The sequence below is a fragment of the Nipponia nippon genome, unplaced genomic scaffold (assembly GCF_047370975.1).
Source record: "Nipponia nippon isolate SJK-2023a ecotype South Korea unplaced genomic scaffold, ASM4737097v1 scaffold_2, whole genome shotgun sequence".
Classification (NCBI taxonomy): Eukaryota; Metazoa; Chordata; class Aves; order Pelecaniformes; family Threskiornithidae; genus Nipponia; species Nipponia nippon.
The window spans coordinates 65,038,091-65,053,338 of record NW_028262336.1 but is presented as its reverse complement, the minus strand read 5'-3'; the positions used below and the strand labels follow the sequence as shown (position 1 = coordinate 65,053,338).

The 15,248-nt window shown below is 40.8% G+C and overlaps 1 protein-coding gene across 4 annotated transcripts in view; it reads right to left on the bottom strand.

The window, feature by feature from the left end:
• RASA3 (RAS p21 protein activator 3) overlaps positions 1-15,248 on the bottom strand; it is a 181,376-nt gene that overhangs the window by 76,616 nt on the left and 89,512 nt on the right. For all 4 annotated transcript variants that reach the window (XM_087758475.1, XM_087758474.1, XM_087758473.1 and 1 more), the window contains one exon: positions 6,877-6,980. In XM_087758475.1, the coding sequence (XP_087614601.1) occupies positions 6,877-6,980 (104 nt within the window). The remainder of the gene's footprint in view (positions 1-6,876; positions 6,981-15,248) is intronic.

Here is a 15,248-nt window from a genome sequence, read left to right as displayed (position 1 = left end):
CTCTTTAAGTTATCTTTATCTTTGAATACTTGCCCAATGAAAACCACAGAACTTTGCATATTGCTGCCAAGTGAGCTGAAGCAATATAATGTAATATTTTTAATACAACATACTCCATTAACACTGACTGCAGTATAGTTAATTTATAGCAAAGGGTTAGGTCTGAGTCACATGTTAAAAGGCCTCAAACGCCTAATTAATTCAGTCTTCTCTCAGCTCTGAGCAAAGATTACTTTGCCTCCTATGTGCTGCAATATTAGGCAGTAAAAGGACATGGAAGCTAGTTCCAAAGTTGCTTGATGCTCGTATATTAAGTGCACAAACACACTATATCAGTGAATTGATTTTAAAAAAACTGATATGAAGGGGAGTCATTTTCAATAGCTGGAAAGGCTAAGGACAAATCAGAATCAATTTTAATCAACATTTTAGGCTGTGAAAGCCTTATGAAACTTAAATTACCTTGCAATCTCCAACCAAGAAGCACTGCTGCTGCTCCAGACTACCTGGAATTTTGTAATTACCTATATGAAAGGTTATTTGTCATCAAACAGAAGTACAGAAACTTTGCAAGACAAAAAGGACTAGATGCCTGCCTTGTTCAAGAACAGTACAAATTCACTCACCCCTCCCTGTAACAGGGAAAAAGAGTGAAACAAGCAATCTCCCTACTTGAGGATTAGAAAGATGAGAATTAGGGACAACATAAGGCTTCAGAGCCTCAGATGCAGCAGAATGGCTCCCTCTTGTCCCATGTGCAATGCATGACGAAGCACAAGCACTACTAGGCCATTTGCTACCATGGGTAGGAATTAGTGGCAACAACGGCAGAACACTTCCAGCACAGCAGCAGTGCATCCTACACAGAGTACTGAGGTGTACTATACTCATGACCCCAGTTTTGGTGGTTTTTTTTTTTTAAAGTAATCCAAATATAATAAGAATATCACTTATGAAACCAATTTTTCCCCTTCATAGGATTTATCTTGGATAATAAGGCAGACAAAAATAGGCTGTGGATAAGACATAGCTTCTATCCTTAAAAGAAGCAAGCTGCAGCATTGCATGGACTATCCTCTATCTGGGTAGTTTTGCTGGCCACAATCCTAAAGATCTTGCTTGGCTTACATCGCAAGTTCTGCTCTCCCTGTTTAAAACAAACAAACAGAAAAACCACAACCAAAAAACCCAAACCAAACCAAAAAATCCCACCCAACCACACCTCTGGTATCAGTTCTCTGCCAGCTGTTCTCTGGGCCTTTAAAACGTCCGTATGTTTGAGAAAGGTGGTATAGCCTGTGGCTGGTTACAGTAGGGAGAGCAGTCCTAAAATCTAGACTTGTGGTCACTGCTTTCTGCCTTACAGTAGGCACCAGGACCCTGAGCATGCTGCCTGCACTGAACAACCATCTCCTTCATCCTCTCCATCACCAACCCCTTCTAGGACACTGCCACCAGAAACCACCACTACTGCATCTTCTTCACAGTCCCAGTCTTTGCTTGGTTCAAGCAAGGCATAAACCAGACAGACACTGCTTAACATCTGCTACTGCTGAGAGAACTCAAGTACAGCAGAAAATACAGAAAGCCCAGCTCAAACTATTAGCAGTCAGAGGTAAGCTGGGAGGATGGATCTATGATGACATTCCAAATACAGATAGTATTAACACTGTGATTCGGTAGGGAGGAGGGTTGTGTAAAAGGACAGTCGAGGTTCTAGCACATTATGCTCAGTAGTTTTGTTTATAATATGCGTAATTGTAGGAGGAAAAAGGAAAAATATGTATTTTTGAAAGCTCAACTCTGTTTTCCTGCTTTTGTGACCATCTGTTATGTTAAAAGATATTGTGAGTGCATCCTAACAATTTATTCTATGCAGAAAGTATTTATTTTAGGCTTTCTGTGCAACTGTAGGGAATCTTCTCAGGATAATTCTAGTTTATAGCTTCTTGAGACTTGTCATTGTGGGACAGAGTCATCTGTTTCCTTTATTTCATTAGTAGCTATATTTATACCATACTGAGTAGATGTTATTCCCATGTCATCCAACAGTACATCACGGAAACAGTAAACCAAGTTGTGACTGCTGCCTAAGCCATGGTTGGGGTGGAAGAAACAGGGGAACACAATTTTCTATTAAAATCAAGAAGCATAGTTTAACAGGGATGATTCTTTTTCAATTTTTCTTTTAAACCGATAAAATAATCAAAAGGTGATGCTTCAGCTACATGTGGCAACAGTTACCTAATAATGGTAGATTGGACTATGCTTGGACATTTGGTAATACATGGTGGCAACCCTACAAACACACCTCCTCAGCTTTGGAAGTAGTCATTAACAAAGGCACAGTCACCTCAAACATGCAAGCCTCAAACAACTTTCAATTCCAGGGTGTTTTCATTCTGTGAGAGTGTCCATGAGCTATGATTTGGTTTCATCTACTTTAGTCCAGAGCAGCTAAGTTTAATTACCTCCGAAGGCAAATGTGTTTTATTGCCTTACTTTGCTTCAGCTCACCTAGTATTCAGCAGGAAGACAGTTAAAACCTGCCAGGATACAATGGCCACAAGACTTTCAATTTGTTGTGGAACACACCTAATAACCTCTATGAAGGTGACTTACAGCAGTTAAGTTATAGTAAATGTAATTAACAGAATCACTTGCTAGTCTTCTCCCCACTGGCTTTCTGCTCCTTCACTGAAGGGCTTAGCTTAGGCATTTCACAGCTGTGCTTTATTCAGTACCATTCCATCCCCATCAGCATCCCCAGCCAAGCCTCCCCCTCAGTCAGGAGTACCACAAACTTACAGAGGAAAGTTCTTACTCCCCAATGCAGTACAGGGGCCAAGACTTGATACAGCGGATTTACCTCTTCCCCTCAGAACTTCACAGGGGGCATTTTGTTCTGTTCAGCTTCCTGCTTAACACAGACTTTAGCGAGTCAGTTACATGCATCTGTTACCAAAACAAATGAAGTGCTGGGGGGGAAAAAAACAAACATGTGATTTCTGATTTAAGTAGAGGATAAATAATTGCATACTTGTCACCTGAAGGGCATATGATACTAACTATTCTCTCAGTGCAGTGTTAGATGACTTGGTGTGGCACATTTCCTGTTTTTTGATCTATATGTTCACGGTCACAGCCTGGCACAGCCTGAACGGTTCCTTACACACCTAGGAGAATACCAGCTCAAGGCGTATGGTGGAGATAGTTTTCTTCACTGAATCTAGCTCAATTATTAAAGGGTGAGAAAAGCCTTCTGTCCCATTGTATTGGCACAGCTTGTCTCATTCAGCATTTCTAAAAAGCTGAAAACTAAATATCAAAACATAATCATTGAAGAATGTGTATTTACATTTGACTTATTTAGCAGCACTACCATCCTAATATTCCTTCTACTGCATCCAGCCAGAGGTATCCACTACTACTGGAGGGGTACCAATTGACAGTTTTTCAAGTTAACCCCATCTCCTCAATGTTTTTCTCATTTTAACAACTAGATGGAAATAGCTATCCTATGTATTATAGACACATGTTCCATCATATTGGCCTACTACTCCTATTTGATCATTTGGAAACAAACATATCTAATTTTAAATGGAATTTATCATTATTTTCAGTAGTAAATTTCCTACTCAAAGCATCTCAACATACTATATAAAATCAGTATTGAAACTCTAGCCAGTAACAGTCAAGACACACAATATCAATTAAACAACTTAAGACTAGTTTATTTCCACAGTAACTAGTTGCTACATTTTATCTAAAAAAGACAAATCATATTTCAGATCCACTGAGCTCTGCATTTTCTTCACTATATTTGCATTTCAACCAGCATCCAAGATTCTTCCAAGACACAGTTGTTCAAGAGTTGTATCTGTTTAGCTAACAAAATCCTACATGACTTAGCAAATTATGATTAGGAAAATGCAAATGTAATAAACAACATGCAAACTCAAAGATATCTTTATCTGCACAATCCTCCCATCCTGTATGCCAAAATACTACAGTATGTTCCAAAACGTATCTGCTACACATGTGTTCCAGTTTCTGAATTTGTTTGGTTCTCCTCGGAAGTTTCTGTCAGAGGTTTCAGGGGGTTCTTGTTTTTCATTTTCTCGCCCCCACTCCTTCCGCTTTTGGTGGCTTGGGCATTCTCATCTGTCACACATTGAGTTGCATTTTGGATGTTAAAGAATTTACCATCACAAACTTGTACTTCATATTTGAATAAACGCACGCCTCCTCTGAGCTCCAGTCACCCTGGAAGTCAATATTGTTAACACCAAGAGAAGTTTCTGGCAATACTAAATAGTGATTCAAAAGGAACTCTGCTAGCCAGCCATCTTCAAAAAATAGCTGCTTGCCAAATTCTCACCATTTTGACACACATGCCGTCTGTTATCTCTCTGTCTCGAAACCCCCTCAAAACCAGCCAAACAAACAATGCAAACAGATGTCTTAAACATACCAAATCACACAGGAAACACAGGCAAATTCACAAGCTCAGTAACATCTGAACTTCAAATTAGTCTCCCTGGATGGAAGACACAACCCCCAACTCCCTTCTCTGAGAAAGTTCATTGCTGGATGAGCACGGGTAACCACACTTTCTTCAGCAGAAGTGTCTCATGATGACATAATATAACAAGCGATCTCTGTAATGCAAACAAAGGCCCCCTATTTGCAGAACTCAACAGTTCAGTGGAAAAGAGCTTATTCTAGCACTACTCTGACCAAACTTTTTCAGTAGGGACCTCTTCCAAAACCCCCTTGCTCAAGCCTTTTCAAGAAAAGGTCTCTTAAGACTGAGCTGAAGACACACATAGAGCAGCTATTCCTTTTAAATATTACAGACTTTGTTCCAATGAAAGGGTTCCCTTTCTCAAAAAAAACCTCCACTGCTTAGCTTTGCTGCTGCTGACTTCTGTTCAATAGGAACTACTGAAAATATCCATGTGCAGTTACTCCAGAGCACTGTTCTCTTTCCAGAACATTTTCCTATTACACGCAGAACTTATAGAGTTAGTATCAAAGCGACAGTAATTCTCGATTTTTTTCTTCTCTCCATTGCTATTTATCACACTTCCACATCTTTGAAATGCTCTTCAAACGATGTCTGTGATAAGGAGGGAGAGGAACAGAGGGCAAAAGAGGGGAAAACTCAGACTACAACAGCTAATCTGCACTGTAAAATCTCAATGTAGCCAGGTATCACTGGAGTTTTGACTTCTAGTGCTACATCAGTATAGTAACACACCAGTCGGCCTACCTATGGATTCTGCAACGCATACAAAAGTCAACGTTGCCATTTCCTGAAGAGATAATGAAGAATAGAAACCTGATTAATTATTCAAGCATCCAAACAAAAGTATCTTTATATCTTCTGCAAGTCCTTCTTTCCACAAACTGCTCCCAGTACCTTTAAGACAAGAATACTCTAGCAGTTCCTGAAGAATTCCCCTCCAATGTCAGAGCTTGATTATTAAAACAGGAACTTAGGAAACACGGGGAAAAGGACACAATTTGCCCCTCTCTATCTGCAATTTCATGGGTCTGGCATGTATTAAGTGTTCAAAGACCCTTGTTCCAAGAGAGGGAGTAAAGCCCTGAGCAAGAAAAATCCCAGTCCATGGCTTGTTCATGGGTCACTGCAGCTGCAGAAAACCTGTGATGAACAGGAGATCAGATACGGCAATTTCAACAATGAAAAACTCATCAGTTGAAAGAAAGGAGGTATTACTTTCATGTTATGAGGGGAAAATAGAGATTAGAAAGACCAAAAAGCTTTCCAAAAGCTCAGTCAAAAATCAGAAACTGACCCCCTCCCCCCCAGGATGCTAGATGCTGTACATACATGACCTCAGTTAGGGATGAAGAGAATGATGACCCAGTTTCCTAGCTCATATGTAAAATGTAAAACAATAATTAAAGAAAAAGCTAGTGACTGCATGATAAACTAGGGTAATGTAAAGATACATACAAAGAGATCTGCACCACCACCCCACGCACTTTAACATAATTCATTTTACAGCATTATACAAACTGTGGTTCAACATCAGACAACTTCCTCACTACAAGCTCTGTCCAGACATACACACCTCATTCATAGCTATAGTCACGTTATACTGGCATTAGAAAAATGGTAGTTATACACAACTTATTTCAAAAGTAAGAGATGAAAAACTGAAAAAAATCCAAACAGTTAAAATGACTTAAAGTGGAAACTGTTCCCCTCAATAGCAACTAGGCTTTTACAAGATTTTTATCCTGGAAGAGATAAATGGAATGTCATACAATTTGCTGCAGGTAAAATGCATAGCAAATAATATCTGGAAAAGCAGAGGTCTTGCCCATGTCAAACAGGCACCTGAAGTCTTACAGAGCTTTTCTGTAGGCAACAGCTTGCTCTGACACACTCTATAGAATTCTGTCATCATTGTACTGTGGGTGCCTATGACCAATAGCTATTACCCTGCATGCCATTAAGGTAGTCATAGTTTAACAGTACTGCATGCAGGTAAGTGTAATAAGCCCTGGAAAACAGCAAGACTAAAAGCCTTGTATTTAGGGGAAAAAAAAAAAGGCGGTAACAAATGATGCTGCCAACATTTAAAAAATGCTTTATTGCATGTTGCAGTTTAACTGCAACATGCATTTACTATCATAACAGACAGTATTTCTATCCCAGCTTTTTTTACAATATGTAATACTGAACTTTTGTCACTTGACAAAAAAGGACAATACTAAGCAGTACTTAACACTGTCATTGTCAGTCATATCAAGACCCAACTCATAAGACTACACACAATCTAACAGTTAAAATCCAAGAGAAGTAAGCTGTAAAGAAAGTAATAATTTATGAACACGTACCTATGATGGAATCTCTTCGAAAAACATCTCTGTCAAAAATATAAAACGACAGATGGCGAAAGGTCCGAGGAATTTCACAGTAAAAGTCTTCTCCATAGAAGGGGCTGGGTAAAAAAAACAAAAACAAAAACAAACCAACAACAAAACAACAAAACATACACATAAACACACACACACAAAAAAAGAAATTAGTGTTGGTATCCTGGAGGAGCCAGTGTGTTTATGCTTCACACCCAGAACATCACTCTGGACTGTGACAGACTTTCCCGCCCGTGAATGTGCATCTTCAAGCACTGTTCCACTTTGACTCTTCCCAACTATCTTAAATGCCCACAGAACAAGATTTCTTAAAGTACAAAAAAGAACAGACACTTCTTTCTATCTGGAAAATAAGTGTCCCTAAACAAAGAGGGCAGAGAACACGTTATTTGCTAACATACAGTGCCTTGAAGGGTGGAGAGAGGCCCGGGCTGCCACGCTATGCTTACAACAGACCATTACGACAGAGATCACAAAAGCATGCACATGAACAGAACTGAGCAAAATACAGCATGGTTCATGGCATATATACATTTATTTACTTATTTATTTTTAAAAGGATTTTGTTTATTTAAAATAAAATACCTACAGCCATTGCCTCTTTCCTGATCCCTTGCAAAGTTTCCTATTTAAAGTCAGATTCAGTCAACTGATGGTAACTAAGCCTTGGAGCTGGCACTATGCTTGTTACCTGATAGCACTGCGTATCTGTCTATTTTTGCTTACTGGAATTGTATAAAATAAGTTCTTTTACAGTAAGACCAGATTTAAAAAAAAAAAAAAAAATACTATCTCAGCATGAAAAGCTCTTCTTTAGAGACTTAAGGGGCTTTCTTTGGACCCTACCAATTTAAATGGAAAAAAAAACCAAACCACCTCAGACACCTAACAGCAACCCTTTCAGTCTCTCTCTATCCAATTATATGGTGAAGGATTTACTCTTAAGAACTATAAGCATATATCAACATTATTTGTTCATTGACAGGTCTACCATTTTACACAGATTTTTTCATTCCAAGCCATTCATGCTTCAGTAGATCTAAATGGGTGGATGCAATTTGAGTCATATAGACAAATACAGCAAGCGCTGCAGATGTAGACTTAAAAATAAATCTAATTCCAACAGGCCAAAAGCCAGCAGGTTTTTTTTTTTCCCCTTTTAAACACAGACCTCTTTATTGTCTTGGCTAAGTGCAAAAATAGGACACAGAATCGTGCTGTAGCTTTAATCATTATAGAATCGTAGAATCATTTAGGTTGGAAACGACCTTTAAGATCCTCAAGTCCAATCATAAACCTACAACTGCCAAGTCCACCACTAAACCATGTCCCTAAGCACCGCATCTACACGTCTTTTAAATACCTCCAGGGATGGAGACTCAACCACTTCCCTGGGCAGCCTGTTCCAGTGCCTGACCACCCTTTTGGCAAAGAAATTTTTTCTAATATCCAACCTAAACTTCCCCTGGCCATTTCCTCTTGTCCTATCGCTTGTTACTTGGGAGAAGAGACCAACCCCCACCTCGCTACAACCTCCTTTCAGGTAGTTGTAGAGAGCGATTATCAACAGCTTTTTATGTTAGAAAATTAGATATTAAAAAAATTATTAATAGTTCCTTGCATTAACTTCCAATTTTTCAGCATTTTGTCAGGAAAGGTCATTCCCTTGGCTTCTTTCAGGATATTTTACATCACCATATAGCTTTTGCTTCTATTTCTGCCTACAGTAAAAATACACTCCCCCAGTATTGCCACATTCCCTCAAGAGCTAGCTGACAAATCTCACTCAAAACACACAGGCACTGCAAATTAGCTAACCACTCTGTGTTTGAAGGCAATATACCACATTAATTTCATGAAGTCCAGAGAAGTCACTCAATATTCAGTAAGAACATTAAGTCACTACTCCAGCAGTCACGTGGCACAACACATACTGGATAAACAACAAAGCCCAAGGCATACCCACAGGTTAAATTTCCACCACTGAAACGGTTTCCCATTCCTTGAAATAAGTTATGGCAACCAACGTGAGCCCCACTCAGTCATCCCTACTGTGAAGGCAGGGGAGAAAATCTAACAGCTGGAAATGGCAGCTGGTTTGACTGTTTGGCCCAACTACCCCCTCTGATTCAGCACTCTCGGTTATGTCCTCTTTACCTATTATGCTCCGAGAGGTTTTATTTGGAATCAAGAACTCGGCAGCCTACAACACAGACACAAAATACCCGAGTTCTTTGGTACAAGCAGCTTCTACTGAACTGGGAACTATCTGACTGTCCCAGCAGCCACGCTTCTGCTGGCAGCCCCAAGGGCCTCATTCTGCGCATGTCACTTGGTGCAGGTTTTCATGCACAGGCTTAACCCAAGGGGGCTATGCAAATGCATAAACATTGCCCAAATATCTAGTGCATTATACATGCAAAACACTTGCATCGTTCCGAGCCCTAATACTCTGTTCAGCCATAAAATTGTCCTTTCTGCTGGAAGAACACAACAGATGAATTTACTCACTAATGACCTTCAAATGAAATGATACTTAATGAACTGTGGATTATATACCCAATTCTCTATCAAGAATACGAGGGAAGCTTCAGCATACTAGAAGTCTAAAGGCAATGTAAATCCAAGTGAGACTTATACTGAGCATACTTTAATTGAGCTCAGCTGATTCTGGGGGAAAGAGCAGGGAAGAGACAACAACTGGGGCCTTTGGCAAGTGCCCTATTAATGTTTCTCACTGGTGGTGGTCAGGGGCAGAAGATAACTAAGACCACACCACAGCAAAACAAACATGAGATTCAGAAAAGCAGAATGGACAACAGGAAGCTTCTAGTCTAACACATGGTATCAGAAAGAGACTGACTAACAGAAGAAATGCTATGAAGGCTGACTTAGCCATGCAGGGACCACACCTGGTCACTACTTTTAGGCACAAGGCTTGTTAGCCTGAGCAGCGCCTGCTGCTCTTCACAGATACATTATTTGTGGCTGCTGTCAAGAGAAGAGAAGCTTTGTCCTGCTTTTGGCTTTCCCCCTCCGAGATCCTGTACCCCTTCTAGATTCACAGCCTCGCATCACTCAGGTAACACCCCTGAGGTGCGCTGCGTTCTTAATTAATATAAGCAAGCAGATTTCCAACACAGGTGCACTCACTCTGCACCGAATAATTAGCCAGCAAAGTTTTCACTGTAAGGATACACATCAAGATAAGTCTGATATCCCTGCCCCCCCATCTTGTGTAGCTCTGCAGAAACAGTATTTTCTTTCTGAAGGAATCAAAAGTAACCACACAAATGCTTCCACCTTCCACTTAAATGTGTGCTTTTCCTCCATGTATCTCTTCAGAACAGTACTCGCTTTGTCTCCCACCCAGACCTGAAGAGCAAGAGGTCGCAGCAGTCAAACCCCATGATTTATCTCCCAAGCTAACTTACCTTGAGCGTGAGCCCCAGGGCTCCAGAATGGTTTTTCCAAAAGAACAGCTAACTCTCTCCCTCAGTGTCCCCTTTCTTCGAAAAACCAGAATTAGTCTGATGAGGCTTCAGTGAGTACTTTTATTTTGACGTAGCAGCATCTGCCTACACAGCCCTCAGGAGTCTGACAAGATCCTCCAAAACAAATACTAGAACTAGCCTGGCTGAAAACTCGGGAATCTTTCAGAACCAAGTGAATTCAGATTCAACTTCCAGGTTTTGAGTTAAGCTTTCCTTGTAGATTAAGCAACCCTACACTCAGAAGAAATTTTAATCATTCAAAGAGGAGTCTTGCAGCGCAGGCTGCAGATCTGTATGGTCACAATGGACGCGCATGGACAAGACCAGTGTTGTCATTATTTCAGTTTCTTCTGGACTTCAAACAAGTGACGGGATATAACTGCTGCAAGCAGGATCTTGCAAGGACAGAAACAGTGGACCTCCACTGTAAATGCAATTCAGCTCCTTCCAAGCTGAATATAAAAGCATTTTCAAACCCAGCTTCTTCAATAAAGACTAGTAAATTTAGAACAGTTTTACTGATTTCTTTTTAGTTTTGCTATCACAGCAATGAGAATAGTAGCAGTGCAGGTATCAACTATCTTTAGTTATGAAATGGGGCTTGTTCCTAAGTCACTGTCTCTTGTTTTCCTGACAGGATTAGAAACTACAGAGAAAGACCTGCACCAATTTTTAAACCCTTGCTGCAGGCTTTTTTCCACACAAGGGCCTGACTCTGTAGCCTTCTACTCCATATACCCTCACTTCACACCCCTTTCTCATCTCTTTCCCGGTATGTAGCCACCACCTCCCCCTGAAGGAGGGAAGCTGCACCTCAGCAGTCCTTTTCTCGGGAAGCGCGGGGCTCTCTTACTGCACAGCTTTTATACAGCCCCTACCACCCACACATACACTAATCGATCCCTCCTCAGGACACTTTCCCTAGGATGCTCCCACAGCTCTCGTGACAGGGGAGACACACACAGACATCAAAGTCAAGTAAAAGCATAAAGAATAGTGGAATGGATTGGCATCTTCAGGCATACTCTCCCCTCACCAAAAACTTGCTTGTTCTGAATGCTCACAGGAGCAGGAATACCAGGAAATCAACACCAAAACCTTCCCTCTAGGTACTGTTTCACTCACATACAGCTATCCAGCTTAGAGCCCTTCCCATTTCAAGGTATCTTTTTTTGAATCTCTTCTAATGTGTGTTTTGGCAATGGATATTTTCAGGAGGAGACAGGGAAGGAGAAGAGAAACAAATTACTGTGTAGATCAAGTGGAATGAAAGCAAATAAGGAAGAGAATCCTCATTTCAAACATGATGAATGGGAACTTCTTCCCCTAGAAAAGGTTCAGAATTTGTTCACTTTTACGTGTTTTACTAAACTCCAGAGGCATACTTGCAACTTTAATTCCATACCTTCAGATATCTACTGAAATCATCGCAAATAATATCAACAGAGAGGAAGAGACTTCGTAAAACAAATCTTAGTGTAGAACCATTTCTTTAGTTTCAGGCTGTGTTGCAAACCTCGTGCTTGTTTCTCAATACTTAGGATTCGCTAAAGCAGTTTTGTTTTGGCACCAGTACTTCAGTGGATGAAGTGAGAGAGTTGCATGATGAATAATAATGAAGCCCCTCAAACCAGAATTCTTTGTGTATGGATTTTTTTTTTACCCTGCTTTTGTGACTGAAACTAAGGACTATTAACATGCCACAGACAACTCCACATCCTCTGACTACTTTAAAATGTTTAGAAATACTGGATTCATCCCTGCTGCATGAACTGAAGACCAGAGTGCACATCGCCATGTGAGCAGGAAGCAAAATCAGTCTGTACAAAGGAGTACACTTCTTTGTGTCTACTACTAAGCTTTTTCTACTACTTGGCTAATACATTTTATACTATGCTTTGCAGCGTATGTAAGGGGGGGGGGGTAGAGAAGGTGTATTCAAAGCAGATACAGCAAGCCAAATAAAATCTGAATACACTTCAGTCTCCTACTAGACACAGAGCTACAAGACAACAGGCAAGTAAGACAGGCTCTGTAATAGCCAAAGTTGGCAGATGTCATAGCAGCTTCCTTACACAATTTATTAAAAATACCTAGTATTATATTTGAAGCACAGATTTGGCAGAGGACATGCAGCAGGAAGCATACAGCATAGAGGGCAACATCTAAATCCAAACATACCATTTATGCCCACTGTTAGAGTGCAGGCTGCAGTCTTCCAGACATCCACCGAGCCTAAGCAAATTTTTCCTCGTGTCACTGTGCAGAGATACCCAGATGGCCAGTGCTGTGTTACAGCCACAACCACCCCTACTACACAGAGAAAAAACGAAGCAGTGTGCATTTGCTCAGCGCTATGCTTAGAAGAGAGAGACAGACACATGAGCTATAGTTATCATCCTCACTTGACAGTTGCTGGTTTGGCTCAATGAGGCTTACAGGGATTATAACAACTTTAAGCAGCAGCCGCTTGGCCCCTAGTCACCTCCCAAAATATTCTGTAAGACGACACACACAAACAACAGAAGTCACATTACAGCTGCATTTACTTTTTTTTTTTTTAATCACTCAAAGCAGCCTACAACACCAACAATTGTTACTCACATGGGTGGCTTTTCATGTGGATAAACGCTCTCATTCATAAGCCCTGCCTTGGTTCTCAAGGCTCACTTCATTCTCCTCCTTCCATTAAGTCTTGCTTCTCTTCCTGGCGCCCTTCCCAGCTGTATTACTTCCCTACACGACCATACAGTCCTTGCTTTCAATAATACCCCTGACCAGGCTGAAGTTGTACCCATACCCATCGTATCCCTTTCCCTTAAAGGCTTGGGGTGTTTCAGAATTTAAGTCTATTGATCTTAGGAACTCAAGCCACAGTTAGATGTAGTCGCGTGCAGAAGATGGCAGGCCCTGGGGCAGACAGCACCCTGAGGAGTGAGCTGGGAGCATGCAGGAGAGAAGCTGCAGAACATGGTACAGCATCCAGCCCAAGGCCTCTGTACTTAAGGCCTCCAGGCTGGGGAAAGCTGTTATTTCAAGGAGGTGAGCTAGCAACATAAGAATATGGAAGTAGCTAATGGAACTAACTCAGATACAACAGCTAATTTTGGCAATGCTCCAACTAAGGGAAACAACTTTGTGTTTAAAATTTGAGAAGTGGCCTGCATCCAAGATGTTATCAGAACACGAGAGAAGTTTAGCTATGCAGCCAGGAACTCCAAACATAGAAAAATAAAGGGTTTAAGCAAGCATAGAATTAAAAAATAACAACATGAAATATGGCAGTAGAACTACTTAGAGAAAATTCTAAGAGCTACTGACTGAATTTGTTACCTAATTAATACTAAAACAAAGACACGGCAACCTCTTGTTAAAGAGAACACAGCCGTAACTATGAATTTACAGCACACACACTGCAGACTTGTAGTTCTCACTGTTACCTTCACTGGAGACTAGCAAAAAAAAAAAAAAAAAAACAAAACCTGAGGGTGGGGAAAGTGCCTCTGGCTTCATTTGCTGTTTCATTCAGGCTTTGATCACTATGTTTAGCATGTGAAAAATTCCTCAGTGAAACAGAGGAGAACTAAATAATCACAGACTCAAGACGCTTGGCTCATCTCTCTAAAGCATACGCTGTCAGCCATTTGATTCGTAACGTACAACAGTTTTTGCCTTTATTCATATCCTTGAAACAAATTTAGAGATGTCGCATTCCTTCCATTCTTCACCTATGATTTGAGAAGCTGCCTTGATTTCCTGTTGCAGCTGACCCTGCCCTTTAAGTGAATGGAAACATTTGATGCAAACAGCAAAGGCAAAGTCAGCCTTAACGCCAACAAGCCAAGAAAGTTTATCCGCAGGGAAGATCTGTAGCTAGGAACAAGTCCTGGATGGTGGAGCCTGAAGTTTGAAGCTACTCATGAGGGAAGCTAAGTAGTTGGTCCAGCAAAGGAAATTAATAGGCAAAATTCTTGTCAGGCTCCCTACTTGCAGCTCAGAACTAAATAAAAGTTGTAGATCTGTGCATTTAAAAAAACAGTAATTCACACACGTTCCTTAGGACATAAAATACTTAAGTCCCTTCACGTGCATCTCTGCTAGGTTATATGGAATGGATCCAATTCTATTCAGTGCGTTTGTGGACGACGGTAATATAAATATTGAACAACAAATACAAAATAGAGAAGCGTATTAATTCCTGGCTCTAACTGACCTCTCCCTCATATCTTATGACTTGCATGTGACCTTCTTAGAATTTACTAAAAGCTTGTGCCAAGGAGTTTATGAAAACAGTGCTGCTTGAAGAGTTCAAGATTCTCTTCCTGGGAACCTGGAGAGCTTGCTCTGACCAACCCACGCGTTCACTGTGCTTGTCCAAAGATCCCCAGAGAAGTCGGATGACTCTGAACTGCTCCACATAAACAGTACTTTTGCACTGCTCTGTGGTTTCATAGAAAGGCCTGCCCATGTTGTAACCCTTGATTTGTTTCAGTCAGATACTACCAATTTATCCTCACAGCAGCCCTCCAAATCTGCCAGCACAAGGCAGCGGTGCCACCATCCAGTTTAACAGAAGCCAAGAGAGGCTGGATGGCAGGAATGATTTAAGTTCCTGATTGTAATTTATAAGTCCCACCTGACTGCTGAACAGAGGAGTTAAGGTTCACCATACTGGCTGCTTTCAGTTTCTGAGATGCAAACTTAGATAAAGGGCATCAGGCTGACAGAGATTCTCTTCAGAGCACTGGTAAGGGCACCAGACTGGGCAACGGGATGTGCTGGTTCAGTTAAGAGTTCTGAATGATTCATGCTTTGTTGATTTAAGAGGTTACTGCTCTC